The sequence below is a fragment of the Camelus bactrianus genome, chromosome 2 (genome assembly GCF_048773025.1).
Source record: "Camelus bactrianus isolate YW-2024 breed Bactrian camel chromosome 2, ASM4877302v1, whole genome shotgun sequence".
NCBI lineage: Eukaryota > Metazoa > Chordata > Mammalia > Artiodactyla > Camelidae > Camelus > Camelus bactrianus.
Window position 1 is genome coordinate 31,078,359 of NC_133540.1, and position 24,986 is coordinate 31,103,344.

The 24,986-nt window shown below is 42.3% G+C and overlaps 1 protein-coding gene across 6 annotated transcripts in view; it reads left to right on the forward strand.

The window, feature by feature from the left end:
- The window catches only part of NR3C2 (nuclear receptor subfamily 3 group C member 2), a 331,046-nt gene that overhangs the window by 283,326 nt on the left and 22,734 nt on the right, over positions 1 to 24,986 (forward strand). For all 6 annotated transcript variants that reach the window (XM_074377623.1, XM_074377630.1, XM_074377640.1 and 3 more), the window contains 2 exons: positions 10,681 to 10,811; positions 16,598 to 16,755. In XM_074377623.1, the coding sequence (XP_074233724.1) occupies positions 10,681 to 10,811; positions 16,598 to 16,755 (289 nt within the window). The remainder of the gene's footprint in view (positions 1 to 10,680; positions 10,812 to 16,597; positions 16,756 to 24,986) is intronic.

The window sequence follows — 24,986 nt, forward strand, 5'->3', positions numbered from 1 at the left end:
GACTCGGGGACCTCTTGTGCTGTGGCATTTATAAAACCAGCCAGTGTGAAAGGATTGCAGTTATTAAATGTGAGTTCTTGGAAAGAGAAAGGAGTGATAAAGGTAGTTCTATTTCCCCTTCCCCCCTTAGGGTACCAAAACTACAGCAGACAGGCCTTTAAGGAACTGTTTCAGACTGCCTTTTTGAAACTATGGCTTATTAAAGAATTTTCACTCTTCCTGCTTTCAAAAAGCATTTAGCACAGCTTCCAATAAAAACATGGACACCATAAGACTAAAAATCTATCAAAACACAAAAAGGCAAAAGGCAAGTAGTAAAAATAGAGGGGAAAGGAGATATTTTATATATTAGAAGAGGAATGAATGAAAAACCTGAACCCTAAGAGAATTAAACACAAATCTTAGTTTCTTAATCTCTATCAAAGTATAGCAGGAAGGATCATGGGTTGCAGGGATTCCCTTTTTTTTCCCCTTAAATTGAGGTATAGTTGATGTACAACATTATATTAAGTTTCAGGTATACAACAGACTGATTCACAATTTTTAGCTTATCTATTTTATACATAGTAGTTTGTACTTCTTTCTACTCCATCCCTATCTTGCTCCTCCCCTCCTCCCCTCTCTATATCTGTGAGTCTGCCTCTGTTTTGTTATATTCACTTATTTGTTTTATTTTTTAGATTCCACATATAAGTGATAACATACCGTATTTGTCTTTCTCTGTCTGATATATTTCAGTAAGCATAATACCCACCAAGTCCATCTGTGTTTTTGCACATGGCAAAATTCCATTCTTTTTTATGACTGAGTAGTATTCCATTGTATATATAAATCATATTGTCTTTATCTAGTCATCTGTTGATGGACACTTAGGCTGTGTCCATATCTTGGCAATTATAAATAATGCTGCTATGAACTTTGGGGTGCATGTATCTTTTCAAATTAGTGTTTTCATTTTCTTCAGATACATACCCAGCAGTGGAATTGCTAGATGATATGGTAGTTTGATTTTTAGTTTTTTGAGATACCTCCATACTGTTTTCCACGATGGTTGCATCAATTTACATTGCCACCAAAACAGTGTATAAGGGCTCCCATTTTTCAACACCCTTGCCAACATTTTTTCTTTGTGGGTTTTTTTTTTTTTTTTTTGATGACAGCCCTTCTGACAGGTGTGAGGTGATAGCTCATTATAGTTTTAATTTTCATTTCTCTGATGATTAATGACATTGAGCATCTTCTCATGTGCTTGTTGGCCATGTCTCCCCTAGAAAAAATGTCTATTCAGATCTTCTGCCCTTCTTTTAATTGTGTTGTTTGTTTTTTTGATATTGAGTTGTATGAGCCGTTTATATATCTTGGATATTAAAGCTTTATTGGTCATATGATTTGCAAGTGTTTTCTTTTTTAATTAAAAAATTTTCAATTGTGATAAAATACTCATAAAATTTATCATCTTAACCAGTTTTAACTACATAGTTCAATGATGTCGAATATATTCACATTGTTATGTAAACAAATCCCTACCTCCCCCACCCCCAACCCCTGGTAACAACCATTCTACTTCCTGTCTCTATGAATTTGACTACTCCAGGTAACTCATATACGTGAACTCATACTGTATTTGGCTTTTTGTGACTGCCTTATTTCACGTTGCATAATGTCATCAAGGTTCATCCATGTTGTAGCGTGTGTCAGAATATCCTTCCTTTTCTGGGCTAAGTAATATTTCACTGCATGTATGTACCACGCTTTGGTTATCATTCATCTGTTGATGGGCACTTGGGTTGCTTCCACCTTCTGGATATTGTTAACAGTGCTGTTATGGACATGATGCACAAATATCTCTTCAAGACCCTGCTTTCAATTCTTGCAGAAATTCTTTAAATAGAAGTTGGCTTGCATTCTCCTTGTTGATGGTCACAGCATGAGGAGTCTCTGGAGGTATTCTGGCTAATTCTTTGAGCTCCCAACGTCTCCATAGGCTGGAATGTTATGTGGTTTGGGCTTATCAAATGTCTAGTTCTGTCAGAACAGAACATGAATATGATTCCAGGAATGTATTTAGTTTGGGGTAGTAATTTCCCAAATCAGCTGCCTCCAATATGGACCTCCAGATAACTGAGTAACTAAGCTTTTCGAATACTTTTGTTAGCAGTATTTCGGTAAGCCAGTACTTAAATACCAAAGCAGGAGTGTTCCTTCTGACAGCCACTAGGCAATGGTTTCAGTGGACCATTCTCATAATGTGAAATAGAACAACATTGTTAACATTTAATCATGGCAAGAGAACATGAGTTCTTTAGATACAAAAGTTGTTCAGATCTTTTAGCTACAACATTAAGAGCAGGCAACTAACATACCAATTATTTAAATTGTGAATGCCCTTCCCACTCTGATTTTAATGGGCCTTTTTCTGATTCCTACTCTTATGTGAATAAATTCCATTTCCAACCCTAAATTCTCTGGGAAGCCTGGAAAAAAGTATTTTCTAACTCTTTTGATTATTCACTTTTGTTCTAAGTGAATCAGGTTTAGAGATACTAGATTATTTTAATATTTTTAAACTATTTCCAAATGGTCTTGTGATTGCAGTTTACTGTAATGGGTGTTCTAAGCAAGGACTGGATGGAGTTTCTATGAAGACAATTGGTTTCCTAGTTTGAGAAAAGGACAAAACTATTGAAATGTTTCTCTTCTCTTCTTTTTTTTTTTAAGAGTTTCTTTGAAAATATTTTAGAACTATCATGCTCGTGGATTTTAACTCCAGGTCTTTGGAATTGGACCTGGGTCTCTCTTGGCTGTTGTATTTATTTCTTTGGAAGTGGAGTTTATTCTGTTCCTGCAAATGAGATGACATTTATAAATGGATAATGTGTGTCCAGGTTCAGAACTAGAGACTGATGACTGTCAGTTATTCAGGTCTGACGTCCACTTTCATACAGGAATATTTCCTACCCCCAAAATCTCCTGCTTCCTTTACATTAGCCCAGCGGGTTCAAGGGTGACTTTTGCATTTACTTTTATTTTTTAGAAGAATTAAACGAATTTTCTTTCCCAAAGTAGTCTATATATTTTTTAATCAAAACAAGGTAAGATTATTAAATGAATAAAAGCATGGGGCAGAGTATTTCTGTGAAGTAATGCTGCAAAATTAATCCCAGTTTCGTGCCAAAAAGACTCTCCTTGTTTCAACTTCTTTGGACATACATTTCTGTGCATTTAATCTAATTGTGCAAAAATAATGGGATGTAAGATGTGTTTTTAAGATGGCCTATTTTCTTGAAACTTCAAGCTATATTGAGTACACAGTACTCTTCATTTAGAGAACTCAATTTCACGCCATGGCAACGGCAATGGAATTTGAAAACACAAAATCTTGCCACATAATGGGGAGCAAAAAATAATAACATAATAACAAATCATATGAGTACCAGATATCTCTTTATAGGTGTAGAGAAATACTCTGGAGAAAAGAGCTATAAACAATTGAGCCAGCAGCATTGAGAGAGGAAAAGTCATGTGTCTGGAAGAAAAAAAAAAAAAAACCCTGGGTTTAGGTACACAGCTACACCATGTGCCTAAATTTCCTTATCATGAGTATGAGGATGATTCTGTACAAAGGATGTGAGAATTGGCGAGACAAAGTTTAACTTTGGGTACAGTAGGCACTGCATAAATGATAGCTATGAAAATGATGGAGGTTATTCAGAGAATAATACCTCAAGAAAGAGTTAAAGAGATGCTTTCATGTTGAAGTGACAAAAAGTGCTTTTTTAGGTGTGTTGTTACACATTAACTTTCTAATCTGTTTTCAAGTAGAACCTGAGGTCTCTCTTTAACCTTTTATCCAGGTGGAGACGTTCTAACTGATAACAGAAACACTTTGACATGGAGGTGTTGAGTTCGCATCCTACTGGGGGCAAGTCATGTCTGCCTTCCTAAAAATTTGCATCCTGTCTGGTTTTTCTCTGGATTTACTATCCTATGTAGAAAAATAATAACCAGAACACAGTATTATTCTCCTGGAAAGTCATTTTTAAGAATCTGATTATTTCTTAGTCTGTTTTAACCAAAATGATCATTGGTCTCTCAAGAATCTTTATTCTCTCCATGATACCCGCAACAGTGACAAAAGTGGAACGTTCATACAGTGCTTTGTAATTTAAGGACTTCCATACTGTTGGTCCCTACATCTCTACAAAGCAGGGATTAGGAGTAATTCCTAAGTTTACGTATAATAAACCGGGATTTCAGAAGTGACACAATGAGCAGCTCACAAAGCCAGCCCGCTGAGGGGCTGGTGGGTTGCGCATCTCCGGGCCCCACTGTGGCAAAGCCAGAGGTGCCGGTTCTGCCTTCAGCACAGAGGAGCTGAGGGGATCAAATGCTCAGGAGTGCGCTTTTTTTTTTTTTTTTTGGAAACAAAGTTTATTCTAGGGAGAGCAACTCACTGAGAGATAAAAAGCCATTTTAAAATTTATATATATGTACTGTTCATTGTTTCTAAGAACAATTTAGAGCTTTAGCTTTTTAAAGTTACATAGTTATCAGAGGAATAAAGCCAACTACAAAATAAGAATCAACAGAATGTGGTAATCCAATCATAAAGGACAGTCAGATGGGCTTACTCATATTCAAGAAATCAGTCATCTAAGTTATAAATAATTAGTTCATTTAAGTCAATTTTTTTAGGTTTCCACATATGAGTGATATCATATGGCATTTTTCTTTCTCTTTCTGGCTTACTTGACTTAGAATGACCATCTCCAGGTCCATATGTGTTGCTGCAAATGGCATTATTTTGTTATTTTTTATGGCTGAGTAATATTCCATTTTACACATGCGCGCGTGCACACACACACACACACACAGATACCACATCTTCTTTATTCAGTCATCTGTCGATGGACATTTGGGATGCTTCCCTGTCTTGGCTATTGTAAATAGTGCTGCTGTTGAACGTTGGAGTGTACTTTTTAAACAACAGAGGGTCAAATGTGTGTCATGTTATATTCCACAGATGTCCTGGTTTGCAATCTACTACACCCCATTTTACAATCTAAATCTCTCGTTTTTTGGAGAAGCTTTTCATGAGCTTCACAGATGCCTTATCTCTTGCATGAGCCATTTGCTTTTACTTTCTGTAAAGGTTCAGTATTACCTCTCTCTCATCATGGTTCTCATATGCGTATGTGTATGTGTGGCGTTCATTTTGTTGTCTTCACTTATCCTCTTTCCTTGTTTCTTCTCTCTCATTCATTCATGAAATATTTTGGAGCAAAGATGGACACATGGCACTTGTCTAGCATACTCTGACATTCACAAAGGTTTAGTCAGACACATGTCTTGCCTTTTAAGAACAGATGAATGGATAAAGAACATGTGATGTAGAGATACCCACACACAAACACACACACACACACACACACACACACACACACACACTGGAATACTACTCAGTCATAAAAAATGAAATAATGCAATTTGCATTAATATGGATGGACATAGAGATTATCTTATTAAGTGAAGTAAGTCAGATGGAGAAAGACAAATATTGTATGGTATCACTTATTTATGGGATCTTAAAAATATGATACAAATTTTATTTACAAACTGAAAGTAGACTCACAAACATAGAAAACAAATTATGGTTACCAAAGGGGAAAGGGCAGGGGGAGGAATAAATTAGAAGTTTTGAGATTAACAGATAACACATTACTATATATAAAATAGATAAACAACAAGGACCTACTGTATAGAACAGGAAACTATATTCAATTTCTTGTAAAACATAATGAAAAAGGAATCTGAAATATATATATATATGTATAACTGAATTGCTTTGCTGTACACCTGAAACTAACACTGCAAATCAACTATACTTCAATAAAAAATGAAATTAAAAAAAAATCTTAGTATATGTTAAAAAAAAAAAAGCTTCTAGTTAGCAATCAGAATGGTGCTACTGAACTGGGCCTTTTTTTCCCTCTAAACACATAGAATTTTGCATTTTAAAAAGTCTTAAATATATAACCAAGCTCAAAAGAAAAAAAAAAAAAAACAGGTTGCAAGAACAGGGAATGCACAGCCAGAGTGGTTTAACTTGGAGCTAAATCTACACTTGGCCCACAAACTATTGGATGTAGAAAAAGGCTTTAGGGGTGGGTCTTAGAACACAAACAGGAACGAGAGACAAGAATGTAGACTCCAGCAAGGCTGTGGCCTGAAGTGGTGCCCTGTGCACAAAGCCAGGCTCGGCAAAGGTTTTACTGTCTGCTAACAAGGACAGGAAAGCGTAAGCCAGCCAGCCAGCCAGACCAGGTTCACGGCAAGGAAGGTGAAAGAAATAAGAAACACAGACCTGCACCATATCAAGTGCGGAGTCTAAATTTAAACCTCACAAGTCTTGGGGGAGGGTATAGCTCAGTGGTAGAGTGCACGCTTAGCCTCATCCCCAGTACCTCCATTAACATACACACACACACACACACACACACACTACACAAGCTTTGCGAAAAGCATTTAAGCTGAGAAATTAGCATAAAGCTGGTCCAGGACAAGTGAAATACTTACACCCCTGATGGTTATCAATGCCGAACCTTCCTATAGAGTCCCTTCCACAAGACAGTGCCCCTGGGATTCATCCAGAAAACAATATTTGCGAAATAATACATGTTAGATTTGCATATTGGCATTCCCAAAAATGGATGTAAAAAATTTGAGGAAACTATAAAATAAACATGTTAAAAGCATTAAGAGATACAACAGGTAAAGTGTAATTTAGAGAAAGGAGATATAATAACCAAAAAGTAAGAAGTATCTCATGGAAAATAGCAGGAATGGTTAAGAACTACATAGAACATTTCTAGGCACGTAGACACGAAAAACATTAAACTTAAAACACTGTAAGAATTAAACAGATTAGACACAGAAAAAAAAATATTAGAAAGTAGATCTGAGCAAATCACCTAGAATGCAGTACTGATAGAAGGAAAAATAGAAACTGTGAAAGGGAGGTTAATGTGGAAGACACAGTGTGAAGGTCCAAAACACAGTTAATAGGAGCCCAAAAAGGAAAAATAGCAGGAATGGAGGAGGGGTGGTATTTGAAGAAATGATGTCTGAGAACATTTCAGAACTGAAGACATACCTACACCTTCACATCAAATAAGGATACTGAGTTCTGAGCAGGAGAAATGGAGTCAGTCTGCACCTAGGTCCTTCACACTGAAACTGCAGACATCAAAAATAAATGGCTGGGATGGGTGAGGGGGAGATGTATAGCTCAGTGGTAGAGTGTGTGTGCCTAGCCAGGTACTGGATCAATCCCCAGTACCTCCATTTAAAAAAACTAAATAAATAAAATCTAATTACCTCCCCCTTTTAAAAAATAAAATTAAAAAGGAAAAAATTTTAAGCCACCAAAGAGAAAATGCAGGTGCCCTACCTATCAAAAACATTGGCAGTTCCACTAACAAGAAATTTCCCCAAAGCAGCAGTGAAAGCCAGCTGTAGTGGAATACTATCTTCAAAGTACTGAGGGAAATTACCTGTCACACTAGAAATCTTTAATGTTTTAAACTGTCATTCAGGAATGAAGATAAAATAAAGACACTCGTAGGCAAATGAAGACTGAAAGATTTGAACATTCAGTGACTGAGTGCTGCAGAAAGAATTACCAAAAAAAAAAAAAATTCTTCAATAAGTAATAAATGGAATCCAGTAATACAGAATAGAGTGCAAGAAACTGTGGTGATCGGAGAAACACATTAGTAACTCTAAACAGATATGGGGTATGGATGTGTAAGAGAGGAAGAAACTAATTTCGGGGGGATTTGAAAATAAGCTGAAATTTAAATACTAAAGATGTGGAAGGAAGATGGGGCACAGACCAAAGATGAAGGACTCTGAGTATTTTTTTCTGTTCAATGGAAAAGCTGTCAACTAACTTTAGACTTTAAGTATGCAAGTTTATAACTTAATAATTATTTTAAGGGGAAAAATAGAATGTATACCTTCTAAATCCAGTAGAGGAACAAAGAAGGTTTAAAAAAAAAAAAAAGAGCTGCACCCGGGGAGATATGTCACAAAGACAGATACCCAAATTCCTGTATTTAAAACTGTGGCTATCAGAAGGGAAGGGATGGAGAGGGATAGATTAGGAGTTTGGGATCAACAGATACACATTACTATATATATAATAGATAAACAACAAGGACCTGCTGTATAGCATAGGGAACTTGATTCAATACCTTGTAATAGCCTGTAATGAAAAAGAATATGAAAAGAAAGTGTGTGCGTGTGTGTGTGTGTGTATATATATGAATCGCTTTGCTGTGCACCTGAAACTAACATTGTAAACTGACTATACTTTGATAAAAAAAATAAAAATTTTTTTAAAAAGGAGCTGGATCCATCTTAAAAGGAAGGAAAATAGAAAGAAAGAAGGAAAGGAGGGGAGAGAGTTAAAATGGCAGAAAAAACCCAAATATATTAGTGATCATGATAAATGAAAACAGATTAAACTGAGCTATTATAATACAGTGACACTTAGTTTTTTTAATCCAGCTTTTTGTTGTTTATAAACAACATGTGTGAAATATAATTATGTGGGGAATTTGAAAACAAGGAATTTTTTTACAAGGGCATTCCAGGCAAATCCTAAAGAGAGAGCATAAGAAAGAGACAGAAAGGAAGAACCGGGGGGAGGGAATAAAGAAGGAATAATATTAACACAATATTAACATCAGACAAAATTTTTAAGGCAAATAATATTATGAATAAAGAGGCGATTAGTGATAGGAGAAAAAAAAATGCTTAAAGAGGATAAATATGTGAAGAGACAAATCACCAAAGAAGAGACCCAAGTTGTTCAGAAAGCACGTGAAGAAATGTTCTTGTGATGGTGGAAATGCAAATAAAAGCAACAGTGGGGCCACCCTTTCAACCCCCCGTCAGACGGCAGAAAAATGTAAATTGGATAATGACACGTATTGGTGGGATGTGGGAATCATCTCATCTACTAGTGGGAATGTAAGCAGATGTGCACACATCTGTGACTCAGCAGTTCTATTTTTGTCCTGTATCCTAGAGAAATGCCCAAGGATGTCCCTAGGGCATCATCTCTAATAGCAGTAAAGAGGAAACAACCCAGGTGTCCATCCAGAGTGGAATGGATGAGTAAACCGTGATGTATTCAAACAAATAAAACTCGCCCCAGCGAGAATGGCTTGGCTTAGTGTTACCTGTGTTAAAATGGATGCATCGCAGAATTGCAGCGTTGAATAAAAAGAAATTGCAGAGGGATGTGCAAATCTAATTTCAAGTTGACAGAAGACAAAGCAGTCCTGTGTACTGTTTTATCCATACATACGCGTGTGTAAAATAGACACATTGGGGAAGAAATCTCCCAAAGAGGGTGGCTCCCTTCTCAAATGAGGAGGATGAATGGGGACCTGGAGGGAGACAGAGTAGGTCTGAACTCAGCTATGTTTAATTTTTAAAGATCTGCAGCGAATATGGCAAAGATATTAGCATTTATTTATACTGTTAACTCTGGAGGGTGGACCCACGGGCTCCTGCTGTTATTCTCTGTGTGTGTTGGTGCGTGCGTGTATGTTTTAAAAATATTTCCTTAATTAAAAATAGCTTCCAGCTTACTATGGGAAAGGAAAGACATGGAGCAGTAATACCAAGCAGAATGCTCTGTGTTCCTCGACGGGTTCTTTACAAAGCGCTTTCAGGCTGGAGATGAGAGAGATTTCTGCCGTTTGAACCCAGGAGTGCATCCTGGAAGAGGTGTCACAGGGTTGCTTTCCTACAGACCTGCCTTCAGTCACTCTTAGAAATAGATCAGCCGTCCTAGCCTGCTTTTCCACCTTCGTCAAGTCCTGTCCCGTTTCTCACTAGTCGTCTCTGTTTCACTGATTATTCTCATCATCGTAAAACAGTACTTACCCAGGCCTCCCAGGACATTTATTACTTTGAGGGAAAACATCTGAAAAGCTAAATGACGCCTTGCTTACTTCTCACAGAAAGACAGTAATGATGCCTGTTGTCATATGATGTGTGTTTTTATGGAAACCCGTGGATTGGGTGCTCGGGGGGTTGTTTGAATGGACACATGTAGGTATCGTGCAAACCCCCAAGTCACTTTCTCCCTTAAGCAGGGAGATTCTGTTTGAGGCTCTCACCTTTTTAAATGTTGTCTCTTTTTTTTTTTAATTTTTATTTATTTTATTATTATTGGGGGAGGAAGGGAGGTAATTAGGTTTGTTTGTTTGTTTGTTTGTTTGTTGAATGGCGGTACCGGGGATTGAACCCAGGACCTCGTGCATGCTAAGCATGCACTCTACCACTTGCGCTATACCCTCCCCCCCCCACCCCGTTACCACTTTTGACATGAAATGAAATAATGGCATGCGTTGAAAAAGGTTGGTTTCAGTACTTCTGATGCATTCTCAGAGGGTGCACTTGAACGAGCTGGCTGTGTTGGTCCAGACGCAGTTTACCAATCCCCATGCGAGGCAGCTAATGTGTCTCTCCAGTGCTCGCTTGCTCCACATCGAAGCCAGAAGCAGACCTGTGACTCCGATCTCTCGTTAGGCTGCCTTGGGCTGCTGGTGGGGGTCTGCCCGTGGCCCCGCCTTCTCAGACGTGTCTGCTCTCCCTTTGCAGGGAGAAGATGCACCAGTCTGCTATGTACGAGCTCTGCCAGGGCATGCACCAGATCAGCCTTCAGTTCGTCCGGCTGCAGCTCACCTTCGAGGAGTACACCATAATGAAAGTGCTGCTGCTGCTGAGCACAAGTAAGTTGACATCCCCCTGGCACTTGTCCTCCATTGTCACATCACCCGCCCTTTAGGAGAGCAGCCTATTTATAGTGTCAGGTAGTTGCTATAAAAAAAATAAATAAATAAATAAATAAATAAATAAATAAATAAATAATAATAATAATAATAATAAGGAGGTGGGAGGAGGGCTTTGGTGTTTGATGAACCAAGTCACTTGCAGAGTGTGAAGGACCGAAGGGCATCTGCCTTGATTCCTTCATCCTTCCAACCACGGAGCCTTTGTTCAGTGTCTGTTATGTGTATGGTGGGGCGGGGCAGTTCAGGAACCCCGGTGAATGAGGCACGGTCTCAACCCCCAGGCAGTTTTACCGCAAGATAAATTCCAAGGTAATTTTAATACATTGTGGAAAGGGATTGTCTACCATGATGCAGAGAAGGAATGTCATGGGGGCTCAGAGAAGGGAAGAGCATGCTCCGTTCTGGGCCTCGGGGAGGGATTTGTGACACAGCTGCATCTTGGAGAGTGTTGCCAGGGTGAGGGGTTGCATCTGAGGCGCGAGCTGGCCTTCCCGGCCAGGAAGGGCGCGAGGGAGCGTGGCAGTGGGGCCAAGTGGACCAAGGCAATAGCCCTTGGTTCTGGGGTATTATTTTTCCTGTTAATGTTTTAATTTTTTATCTTATTTATGTATTAATTTTTCAAGGCGCTTCGGGTCGTGTTGGGTTGTGGAGGAGAGGGGAATAAGGTTGGGATGTAGATTGGACCAGGAGATTCATGCCCCTTGAAGACATCTGGTGTTTATCAGGCGAGCTGAGGGGTGGGGTGCCAGAGGCTCTGAGCGGGGTGGGGTGGGGGTGACGTGATCAGAGCCGTACTTCATGGCTTGATGAAGATGTATCTGGCAGTAGACTGGATGGAAAGGGAACAGAAAGGAGAGGGAGAGAGGCAAAGACAGAGAATTTAGCCAGACTGGAGGCACAGAGACCTGCTGTGAGGCTGTTAACAAGTCTGGATGGTGATGGTCTGGTCAGTGGTGTGATGGGCAGCAGCAAATGCATTCAAGCAACACCGCAGACTTGGCCTTGGCCACTGACTAGAAGAGGAGAGGAAAATGGTCTGGGTCAGAAGTGACCCGGGTTCAGAGCGCGGAGAAACGACTGGGATGGTAGTAGTGTTAACCCTTAAGAGAACTGTGCTAATGTTGGGACTTTGAGCAGATTTTGTGGAGCATAAAATGACTCGTCTTTCGGATGGGTTCATTTTCAGAGGCAACCTAATAAAGACACCGAAAGAGGGGGAAACTGGGGGACTTGAACTCAGAGGACAGGTTTGGGTATTGAGATACATACCTGAAATTAACCTTGTAGAAAATTGGAGTCTAAACTCGAATGGCAAGTGGGGTGCCATGGCACAGAGAGAAGAAAGATCCAGCTGAGTCCACGAAAGGATGGCCAAGGCTGAGGGACAGACGGAACTGCCAGTGAGGCAGAGAAACGCGGAGAGAGGCCAGTGATGGAAGCCAAGAGTTAAAGGTTTCCAAAGGGGCATGACTAACAGCATAGCTTCCAGGGAAAGCTGAGAGCACTGACAGCAGCCTGCTGGGGTTGACCAGACAGCCAGGGACTTGCAGATTGATGGGAAGCTTTTTTAGGCAGCTGGAACCCAGGATGAGAGGGGAAACGTTGATGGCATAAGGTGCCAGAAGGGACAAGGGAGGGCAGGATTAGCTTGGCGAGGATGCCGAGTGCTTCTGCACAGGCCAAACGGAAGGGTAGGGCTCTGAAGGAGCCCCCCTCCGCTGAGGGTGGGACCAAGAATGATGGCAGGAGGCAGGATGGAGAGGAAGTCTCAGAGCCAGGTGTCGTGGCCACTTAGAAAACTGAGACGTGTTCTGGATATCAAGGACGCTGGGGCAAGTGGTGTGGGCTTCAAAGGAGGAGAGGTTGTTGAGTGACCACCTGGGAGCCGAAAGGAACATCCAGAGACACACCCAACCCCCCCCCCTTGGCCCAGGGACTAACAGCTTTGCTAAAGAAGGGGCAGCTTTCAGTAGAGTCGTTTGGATCAAACTGGCGTCCATAGCCAAGTACTAAGGATAGAATGGATCAGAAGAGCTGTTATTTCCAGCAAGGAGGGGCTTGGGCTGGGGAAGGCTGAGCCTGGGTCGGGTAGAACAGGAAAGGAGATGGCAGCAGCAGATGTGGGTCAGTACTGGTTCTACTGTGTTTAGCATCTCTCAGTTTCCAAGGTGTTTTTCCATCTATCGAATTTAATGCCCAAAACAACCCTGCAGGATTGAGAGTTGACTTCTGAAGTGGAGAAGACAGAGGCACGAGGTGTGATCTGTGCCAGTCTCCTTGGTGAGTTAGGACTCAAACCCAGGGCTTTGGCCTTGGCTGCCAGCGATTCCCATTCCCCCCAGAGCAGGAATGCAGGGGCGGGATGCAGGCTGGGGGCACGTGACCGCAGCAGGGATCTGGGAGGGCGAGCAGGCCTGGCTGGACTCCAGCAGCAGGAGAGCTCAGCAGCCTGGTAGGGAGGGCGGCCTGCACTTCACAGCTGTGTTTTGTTTGGCTGGCAAGGTTTTCAAGGTTGCTTTAGGCCTCTAGTCTTATTTTATTTTTGTTGAATTTGATTGCACAGGGCAGCCCGTGCTCTCCCCAGTTTGCCGCAGGCCCCACCATTCCTCACTGTCCACTCAGCCCATGTCCAGGGACCTCTGTTTCCAGCCCCTCGTCTGCAGGGTCAGGAGAGCCAGGCCCTTCTACCCTCCCCACTGTTCCTCAAGGTTTCTGAGTTGTCCAGTTTATCCATTCTGGAATAAAACTTTAGGAATGTGATCTTTCAGTTCAGTGACAGTGATTTTTATTCCCGTTTCCAAGCTATGTTATTAACCATGAGTCCTAGAAAAATATTAAAAAAACTAATTATATCAAATGAACGATAGAATTTAAATGTTTCCCTAAAAATGCGTGTGATACTAATTCTTTATCAATTTTGACCACTCAATTGTAATCGATGTCTTATCCTTTTACATCCATTTAATCAGTCAGCCTATAATCAATTCTGAGATCATTTTGAAACTTCCCAAATCAATTCATTAGCTTCCAAATAGCACAGTGCTGTTTTTTTGTAGATGCAGAAAAAGCAAAATAAAAAAGCAGGGAAACAGAAGTAAAGAGTTTTATGAATCATGAAAACTGCAGGCTTCAGTATGCTTCTTTTAATAATCTGTGATGGAACATATGAAAATGTTTCTTCTTATTTAGAATGTCAGATCACACACCTGATGTCCAGTCTATCAGGAAAGTTTTCCAGCAGTGACACCAAGAAAAGATCGTTTCCGTTTTGCTCACGTAGAGTAAGGAGGGCAGACCCTCTTCTACCCCTTTGTCTCTGCTCCTCTCCAGCTCATAGATTTTGGGTGGTTTCCAGCCGCCCTGCTGCATTTAATAAGTAAATTCAGAAAATCTGGGCAGACCTCCAAAATTTGAGGTTTTGCCTAAGTTCTCTTTATTTGTGGGTTTGTTTCAACTTCTGAAATGTCTGGCTGGGAAAATGGTACAATATATTTCAATCCCAGCAGTAAAATGCAAGTAATACATGACACAGGTTGTTCATAATCTTGAGAACTTTTGATAACACAGCTATCAGGACTATGACGACCTGTGGTTCATCTTGGTAGCTATCCCAAATAGCACTGAAATACAGTAGTGACATGGAGTCACGCTGTGCTAAGCTTAGGTGATTTTTTTAATGTATGACATTTGTAAGTATCGATATTGAAAAAATAAAGATTTACTCCATATATATATATATTTTTTTTTTTTAGACTGGAACAGGACAGGTTTTATTCAATGGTTAAAGAATGAAGAAGCAGGAGCCTAGTTCTCAAATCAATTTCTCCTCCGTAAAATTTCTAAACTTAAAAAAATAAATAAACATGTATATATATGTACGACTGAATCACTATGTTGGATACCAGAAACTAACACAACATTATAAGTCAACTATACAGCAATTAAAAGATTAAAAGAAATGTTTATATGTGGGTTAAAATTTTGGTAGAAAGTGGACCTATAGTTTTACTATTAACATTCTAGTTGTCTCCATCCTTTATGTTTTTTATACTTTTAAACCAAGGGTTTAATTTTAAAGGGAAAAAAAATAATCTCTTTGTTACATAATGGATGACATTCACATTTATGAATGTGAATGTCAGATACTTGAAACCACAACTAACACTGTGGCAGACTCAGGAATTTCTGCAGTTGCTATTAGGGGTTTATTCTTCCCCCACAAAAATAGACTTAGATAAACCACAAATCAAAAGCCTCAACAGTTAAACTCAAGGAGAAGAGTGTTAGCATAATGTGTGAAGCTAATTGACAAGATAATTCACCTCTTTATACAGGACAACTGGGTCTATTTAGAAACGGTGGTGTGCCTGACTCCCAGGGTTACACATAACACTCAAGAATGTACTTAGCCGTTCTAAAGTGCTGGTGGCCCAATAAAATTATTATTTATACCAGTTATGATAAATTAGCAAGTATGATGTACAGTTAAGAAATGAAAGCAATTTCTGACTCGGAATATTAATATCACAAGATGAATTTTTATTGTCTTCATCTTCTAAAAAAAGTTCTAAGTGATTTCATTTCTCAAAGTTAAAGCAGAAACATAAGTACATATGGGCTGTAATGAATGAAAGCAAACATGTACGTAGATTTTCAAAGGGGACACCTGTAGCTGACACATTACCCTACGTCCCCCTCCAGAACGCAGGTGCAGGTGTGCCCCTTCTCCATAAAATGTGTTCACCTGTGTCCTCGGATGAGCCTCCCCTTCCGGCAGGTGACGGAAGCACTTGATATGTTTCGCAGTGCTGATGTCAAAGTATTATTTTTTGTGAGATTTTTTTTCATTTAACCAGAAAAGCTAGCCACTACATAGAAGGATAGAAGAAAACATAATCCTTAATTTTCTATCTTACTGAAGGTAAAGATGAGCATTCTTTCTCTTCTCTTTCAAAGTTTTTGATCTTGCCTCACCTGCCAAGCTCTGTTGTGTTACATATCACACACTCAGCCCAGTGCACAGGCTCGCCATCAGGTGTCTGGGTGGTCACGTGACAGCACCTCGGTGGTCATGTGACCTCAGAGCAAAGAGAATGGAAAGTGCTTATTGGCAGCACGGAGTCCCCCTGGTAGACAGCCAGTTTCTCCGTGTGTCTTTGACATTGGAACTTGAATACGAAGATGTTGCTTTCTAAGTCCAGCCTCTGCTTAGATTGTCTGGGGCTCTTCCAGTTTTTCTGGAAAATTAAAGTGTATTTCCCGACCTCTGAGCTGTTGGCAAGTTAGGATTCATAAAAAGTTTGACGACAGGCCATGAGGCAATGTAGTGTTGTGGTTAAGACAGGCTTTGGAGACAGACCTAGGTTTATAACCTTTCTCTGCCATTTATTTATTGTGATTAAACCTCCAGTCTTCAGTTTCCACTTCTGTAAAATGTGAATAATACAATGAAGATGGATGTCAAGGTTAAGCGAGCTTGTAGAAGCAAAGCGCATTATAACATATACCCAATAGGTCTATTACTGTTCTTTTGTATGTGTATGTCTATGAGGGCTCACCGTTCTGTACCTGCCATATTTAGTCATAAATGCGATAACTGAGGTTCAGGAGCAATCTGCAAGTGCGAGCCTGTGACGTCAAAATACTCCAAGCCATTTAAGTACAAAGATGCTAAGGCTGTTTTCCATCTTGGAAATTGACATGTCTGTATTCCTTAAACACAGTTCCAAAGGATGGCCTCAAAAGCCAGGCTGCGTTTGAAGAAATGAGGACAAATTACATCAAAGAACTGAGGAAGATGGTGACTAAATGCCCCAACAACTCTGGGCAGAGCTGGCAGAGGTTCTACCAACTGACCAAGCTCCTGGACTCCATGCACGACGTAAGTAGAGCCTTCTGGTGCCTTAAATGGAGGGCCCACAACCACGCACTGTGGACCCTGAGAAAGTTCTTGGGGCTTTGGGAAGAACAGGGGTGAATTATCCAGTGGAAGGCAGCAAGAGTTGAAACTGAGTAGGAAGGCAGTGTTTCTTCAGAATACCTTTGAAAGGTTGCAGAAAATCCAGTCTGTTCTGGAAATGTAAGTGGCTTTTCCAGTACGTAGTGTTTCAAATATCGAAGCCTATGGTAAACGTACAGATAAGGAGAAGGTAACGCACTCCTGGGTATAATACAGTCCTTTAAATCATAACGCCATCCCCATAATACAGCAGGCAGATGACTTCACCGTGCGGTCCACACCTGGCTTATCCAGACTCTCACGTGAACGACTCAGCTGCGGCTGAACAATGAATTTCATAATGTGGGCCACAAATGCCCACAGATGGAAGTACCTCCTAAAAGCAAAACCCCTGAGCTCTGGGCCAGGGCAGGCCCTCAGATTTGCCGCAGGTGTCCAAGCAAGTGTCCCATTTTCTGCTTGCAATTTAGGAAATGTTTGCTTAATGAAAATGTGTGCTTTCACATTGCCTAAATAGTGTCCGCCTTCCACAACTGTTAATCTAATAACCGCATTTTTCAGCAACATTATTAGTGGTCCTGGGGCCGGCTGGGATCATCTCGTTCTTTGCCAACTTTGGGATTTTCTAGTCACTGTTCTTCATAGGAGTCCCCTTTCTTGTGTAAACATGGAAAGTAAACTCGGAGCTTGTTCCTGATTTACTCAGTTACAGACGTAGCCGAGGTGTGTGTTAGCAGTTTCTGTGAAATAGTGATCTGGAGCGCTTGCTTTCTTATGGCCCGGAAAATGTGCTTCTTGTTTCACTTTGTAAGCCGTTTCTCCAGTTCTGGCTTTTAAAAAAAAAAACAGTTGTACACAGTCATGCTAATTCAGTGTTTTTCTATTTGGGAGTTTTCCATACTTGCTTTTGGAAAATGTATTGCCCGAGTTCAGCCCATACGGTTTGTATGAGAAATCCCTTTTCAGATATTTCTGTGTTGTGAAGGAAGATGTTGACAAAATTGGTGACCAATATTGGAATAGTATTACAATTGAAATAACAGAAATAATGCTTTAGAGATCTGTTTGCGCCAGCGGAGTGGGTTGATTGATAAAAGAATGTCCCTTTCCAGGTTTTCACACTGAAGACCCAGCGTGTAGCACATTGGCCTTTGCTTTCTCCAGGCTTCTCATGTGATAAGAGTCAAACCCCCCCAAGGTGAATTCAGTGATCCATAGTTGTGCTAATTATCAGTGGCCTAAAAGCATAGTTTCATGGAAAATCTCGGGAATCCGTGATGATGGTCAACATGACTTTGGAGAACACAGCAAACGATGTTTCCCACACTCCAACTAAAAGAAGGGGAACTAGAGCCTGAAATGGGACGCTCTCCCTGGGAACAGGAGCGTGGTTACTTTTCTCTGTTGGTTTCTTTCTTGTGTTGGTTTTGTCAAAAGCCCTTCTTCGTGGAGCCGGGGTGGGAGGAGCGGGGAGCAGGAGGTGTAATTCTTGATGAATTCTCTTATCTGTTCAAATGCTCAGGCAGGCGCAAGGGCAGTTGCGAAATGAGTATGTAGTTGTGGTCACAACACATGAAAAGGGGTGATACATGTTGAAGCAATTTGCACGTAAGGAGAGTGACAGCCGAAGTTCACACTTGTTGATCTGTAGTCTTTCAGAATCTCTGAGCCTTACGCACAATAGGAGGGGAGAGCCCCCAGAGGCCACCCCAGTGGTCAGTGTCAAACTGTCTTCTGCTCGCTTGTTTTTACCGCCAGCACAGTGCTCGGCACGAGATAGGAACTCAGTGAACAGTTGCCAAATGGCCAACCCATAAATGATGATTTTCTGCAAAATTCCCCAGGGTAAATCAATGTGTTTTTAGTATTTTTTTTTGATCAAGGTATAATTAACACACAGTAAACTGAACATATTTAAAGCGTACCATTAGAGAAGTTTGACACATGTTATACACCCATGAAACAGTCATCACCTCAGGATAACAAACAGACCCATCACTCTGAAAGTTTCCTTGTGCCTTTTTTTTTTTAACCTTTCCTGCTCCCTACTGCTCCCCAGCTGCTTTCTGCATTGCTTTCTGGCAATTAGATTCGTTTGTATGTTCAGGTGTTTCACATGAATGGAATGACGTTGCATGTGGTCTTTTGTATCTGGCTCCCTTCACTTTGTGTAATTGCTTTGGGAGTCATCCACTGGTGTTGCCCTATGTCAGTACTTCATTCCTACTCACTGCTGAGCAGTGTCCCATCGTGAAGACGTGCCTCATTTTGGTAGTCCCGTCACCTACTGATGGACATTTGGGTGGCTTCTCAGACTGGGGACTAGTACGGATACAGTTGCCCTGAGCATTGTGTGTACGTCTTTGTGTGAACGTCACTCTCTTTTCCTTGAGTGAATACGTAGCTGTTGGAGATCTGGGTCCTTTGGTGGGTGTGTTTTCATTGTTTACGAGACTGTTTTCCAAAGTGGTTGGACAGTTGAACCTTCCCTTGAGAAGTGTGTGTGGGTTCAGATTGCTCCACATCCTTGCTGCCTCTCAGTATGATCAATCTTTGTAGTTTTAGCTATTCTGATCGCTGTGTGGTGATGTCTCCCTGTGGTTTTAATTTGTGTTTATTTCCCTAATGACTAATGATCTTTTCTCGTGCTTATTCCTCTTCTTCGCATCTTCTTTGCTGAAGTATCTGTTCTACTCTTTTGCCCATTTTTTAAAACCTGGATTGTTTGTTTTTAATTGGATTTTTGAGTTTCGAGAGTTCCTCCTATATTCTAGATACAATTCCTTTATAAGTTATGTGATCTGCAAGTATTTTCTCTCAGTCTGTGGCTTATCTTTTCATTCTCTTAACAATGTCTTTTGAAGAGCAAAAGTTTTAAATTATAATAAAGTCCAGTCGATTTTTTTTCTTCTGTGAGTCATGTTTTTGGCGTTGCAGCTAAGAAATGCTTGCCTCAGCCAGTGTCACAGAACTTTTCTCCTCTGCTTTCTTCTAGAGACCACTGTCCTTCACTGAACTGACATGTAGGGTCTCAGAAACCATTTCTTCATGTCTTTTTTTCCTGAGCATTTTTGGTTGTTTCTGGCAGAAAGGTAAATCCAATCTGCCTTGCTCCACTTTGGCTGGAAGGAGGACATTCTTTGGGGAATCACTGGAATCACTTGAATCCTAAAACCTTTATTTTAAATTATCAAAAATGTTTGCTCTTAGAAGTAGCCTAACAGACGCGTCTTGGATGCTCTATTTTTATTCCCATCCCGGACAGAACATTGGAAAATGCATTGTAAGTCTGGAGGGACCTTTCTAAGTCCCCTCGGTGACTCGGACTTGAGACTGCCCACTGCTTTTTCATTAGAGTGAATTAGTGAGTCAACGTTTGTGGAATTTTCTTCTAGGGAACAAAGAGCTTCACAAGGACAGGCTCTGTACTCGGAGCCTCGTTTTGGTCACCTTGTGGAAAAGGAGCATATGTTCCTAAGGGCCCCACAAACAAGAGCCCTGTGCATGTAAGTCAGAGTACTGCTTAAATCGCATGCATGGTACGCCAGCCCTCAGGACACACATCTGTGGCTCTTGGGACGCATGGTTTTCTCCCACATGGTGCACACACGCGTTGGCAGAGCAGTGCCAAGGTGAGTGAAGGGAACATTCTCTGAAGAACAGGTTGGCAGTTGAGTATTTGAGTCGGTCAGTAACTTGAATGAATCATAAGCCCTTCGAACAAGTCTTCCACTCCAAAAAAGGTTCCCAGAAAGCAGCTGTGGTCAGGCTCCTAGGAAGCGTGTTCTTGCATTGAGAACATTTGGACGTTATCTGTACAACATATAGATTCCTTATTCTTCTAGGGAGAATGGAGAATTACTGGTCGTTTTCTAGCTATTGCTAGGAGTGACAGTTAATTTCCTATGGGTTTAAGAGGCTCATTTCTAATGAATTCATTGGTAACTTTTGTTCATTCATGGAGATCAAAGGCTATTTATTTATGTGATAATCAGTGTGTAGAACAGCAAGAAAACGTTAAATGATAATATTAATAGCATTTCCTAGAGGCAAAAAAATTGCCCTTCTTCTGTTCCACAGTTGCAAGGTTGTGCTGTTGTAATTGACTATTTCAGGGTACACACCGGCCTGCACGGTGTCTCAGGCCTGGCAAAACGGATGAGACTACAGAGGATGGAAAAGGAATCCATGACACCAACCCAACCCTCAAATAGCTGGGATTCTAGAAACACAGTGAGAGCGCAGTGCAAGGCAGGAGCAGGCAGCGAGGGGCCGAGACCGGCCTCCTGGGCAGCAGGACCTTGGAGAGCACACGTGTGCACTTCATGCCTGTCAGTGAGCCCCTACCCCGTTCTAGGACCAGAGGGGCAAGTGTAAACAGAATGCCTGTCCTTAGGAATCCCACTTGCTCTGATGGAGAAAGAGGATCATCTCCTTCAGAAGGGGAAGCAGAGGGGTGAATGTGTGTTCGGCACCTGTCACATAGAGGGTGCCTGATTACCTGTGTTATTTCGGGCACTTCTACAAATTCCCTGTAAGACGAGTGTGATTCTCATTATCCCCATTCCTGTCCTTAGGATTCCCACTTGCTCTGATAGAGGAGAGGTTCGTCTCATTCAGCAAATCCATCAGTGTCTAAAAGCATCAGGCAGTGCGCTAGAGGGGAATCCCCTGGCCTGGCCTGGCCTCCAGGAGCTTTCCGCCGGCTCAGGGCAATCAGATAGCCGTGTACAGGGGGCTGAGAGCCTGAAGAGGTGAGCACACCATGCGTTCTGGGCTCCCCGATGTTTACTCTGAGTTGCTGGAAACCCTTGTTGAGAAGATCTGGGCGCCAGCTGTGCTGAGCAGAGGTCATGTCATGGAAGACCTGGGGGGTGGGTCTCAGAGAATCTTTATGTCATGGAAGAAGAGACAGAGGTCCAGAGAGTGATTTCTCAAGGTCCCTAGGTAGCCAGTGACAGCTGGAACCCTCTTGACTGTCTGATGGTCATCCCGGCACCACCCGCCTGATGCAGGGGCGCTTCAGGCTGGTCACAGCTGCTGGGGTTCAGGCTGGGCTGCATCTTTGGAGATCAGCAGATTAGCCCGAGGAACATTGGAAGCAGCTGCACCACGCTCACTCCAGCTCTCCAGACTCATTTGGCTCTTCCCTGCCATCTTCTGGAATGCATCGTTTCTGTGAGGCACGGGGTTCCATCTTGAAGGCAGCGAATCCGGTGTTGATGCTCAAATGTCACACATGTTCAGCAGTTCCCAAAACCAGATGTTGGGTCGGCCTCACCATAAGCTGAGCCGGCTTCGGTGGGAGGTTTTTGTCTCTCCTGATAATCATTAAACCCAGCTAAGAACCTACCCATTGCTTGGGTGAGCACCGGTGTCTCCCTTGGTTGTGACCAGAGGGTCTTGTTGCTGAGCGGTTGCTTTCTGTGGTTGCAGAGAGAAGGCTGCACAACCCAAGTGGCTCTCCTCCAGCCAGGCTCCCTCCCGCAAGGGGAAGGTGGGTGCGATGGGAGCAGAACGTCTGGTGATACAGCACCTGCTCCACATGCACACCGGAGGCTCTGGGAGACTCCACTGTTTACATGGAGAGACTGTTACATTTCAGTGACACAGTCACCAACAAAAGAGACATTACTGCAAACGGCCAGGGCTGTTAACACATTATTTTGAAGTCCCCATTGCTCATTTAATGAGCGGGTGCTTTTGCATTTGAGCAGTGGTGTTGGCCATCTCCACCAAGACTATTACTCAAGGTGGTTTTGAGAGCAGCAACCAACCTATTTTAAGCGTTTCTTCCTGCACACTGAAGCCTGCCAGCCCCAAGCAGGGTGGATCCACCCTTTGGACTGTTCCTTGCTTTCACGTTTGACTCTGTTTCACATCTTCACAGTCAGCGTCTCCTCCGGGAAAGTTCTGAGGCCCCATAAGGAGTCTGCCACAGACTTGTGACCTCTGGGGACAGCAGAGAGAACATGGCCTGTGCTGCTCCACCAACAGTTATCTCAGTCAGCTTGGGCGCTTCACTTAAAGTTTTTGGCCCTCAGTTTCTTAAAATGGGACTAATAGCCATCTTAGAGGGAATTTTTAGAAGTGCATGAAATAACACAGGTACTAAGGCGCCGAACACATGTTCACCACTCTGCTTCCCCTTTTCCAAGATGATGTTTGGGTTTCCCCAAAACCGTGTCTCTGCACCACCAAAGAGTATCCATCAGGCCGTTTTAGTTTCCTCTAAGGACAGAGACACTCCAGTACATGGCAAGTGCCTTCAAGGAGCGACAGTCGGCAGTTTTCAAGACCAAGCAGAGCAGTGGGTAGAAAAGGCCATCTACAGTGTGGGGCAGTCATCTGGTAGCAAATCACATAGCCTGCGGTCACTTAGAAGCCTTTCCAAGGCACTTCAAGTGTCAGTGCCCCCCAGAGTCAACTTCCTGTGCGTCCGTCCTGCCATTTAGCAGGGGAGCCTGATGGTATTAGAACATGTTGGGTGTGCTTGAGATGCTTTGTGATTCACTGAGGGCATGAAAGGGGTTTTGTGATGGAGATGAGGGCAGACTGCTGGGAGGTCACCATCAGGAAGGACTGATGTTGGGGAACGGAAAACCCTTGTCCTCGTGTTGTCAAAACACTGCTGATAAGTGATGCCTGGCCAGGCTGCCTCAGCGTGTGGAGGCACATTTCCTCCCTTCCCCTCACTCAGGTTACAATGAGGTGAGGTTATTTGATTCTGTATCTGTAATAAAGTACCCAGAGCTGGCAGTACCACCCCTGTGTGTATGTGTGAGAGAGAGAGATCAAGATGCAAAGCTGTATTCTATCTCACCGGGTGAGACCACCACCTAATACAATTGTTAGCAGTGTTACACTGCCTCCTTCTCTGACAGGACCGTGACTAAGATAGATTCTAAATAAAGGAAGAGTTGTTTGTGTCAGAGTCAGCTAAGCCAGCAAAGCCTTATCTTCCAGGGCACCAGGGAGGGAGAAAGACCCAGTCCTCGGGGAAGAGAAACCTACATGGGTAAAGATTTCAAATTAACGGAGTAATTGACATAGCAGACTCTCTTCTTTGTCTAGTTGGTGAAACCAATGAGACAGTTACTAATGGTTCACAGCAACTCTTTCTACAGCCTTATTTTGGTGTTTGCCTTTACAGATTTCTCATTTCAAGGGTATAGCAGAGTTCTGAATGCATTGCCCTTGGTGAATTGTGCCAATGAGTGCTAATTTTCATCTGAAAAAGTTTTTCTTTATGTTTTTATAGCTGAAAAATGCATCAAACATATTTAAAGATAAAAATGGGGAAAAGGGAAAAATAATTGGTCAGAATGTTGTAGTTTTTCGATATTGTGGGTAAATAGGGAATGGATGATTTGGGTGTGGTGTGGGAAGGACTGGGTGGTTCCAGGACTGGTATGTTTCATGTGCTGGTAATGGGGCCATGAAGCCCAGCTGGGAGACATGACTCCCTGTGGATGCAAAGGGCGCCCTTGTCTGTTGGACCTCCTTTGTTCACTACGTCCATGGTTAAGGGCATTGCTGCTCCGTGACCGCGGTTGTGTTTCTCCAGGCTCTCCTGTTGATGCCCTGGGAGACTGCTGCTTGATGTAGTCTACTTGTTGAACTTTGCTTTTGTCACTTGTGTGTCTGGTGTCATATCCAAAAAATCATTGCCAAGATCAATGTCAAGGGGCCCCGGGCAGGCAGGTGCACGCACAGCAGCCTCCACTAGGCCAGGCACTGTGCTGGTGCTGAGGGTACAATGACGGCCAGAGACTCAGTCCCTGCCCTCAGAGTGTGCAGTGTAGTGGGAGCAGAGGAGACAAGTAAGCGGAGAACCTGACCACGGTGTGATGGGTGCTCGATGTGGACTGGAAGGCCTATAGGTAGGGTATCCAGAAGGGGGAGTGTCAGGGAGGAGATGGGCCAGGGCATGAGATGAGGGACGTGATGCCCAAGCTGTGCCCCAAAGGCGAAGCAGGAGTTGGCCAGACAGGCAGAGGGAAGCTAACCCAAGCAAAGGAGTTAATATCCCAAGGGAGAAAGCACATGGTGATTTGGAGAAATGGAGAATTTCATTGTATCCAAGAACGTCAGGAAAGAATGGAGAGAAAGAAGGATGGAGACAGTGAAAGGATCTGTAGAGCACGTTGGGG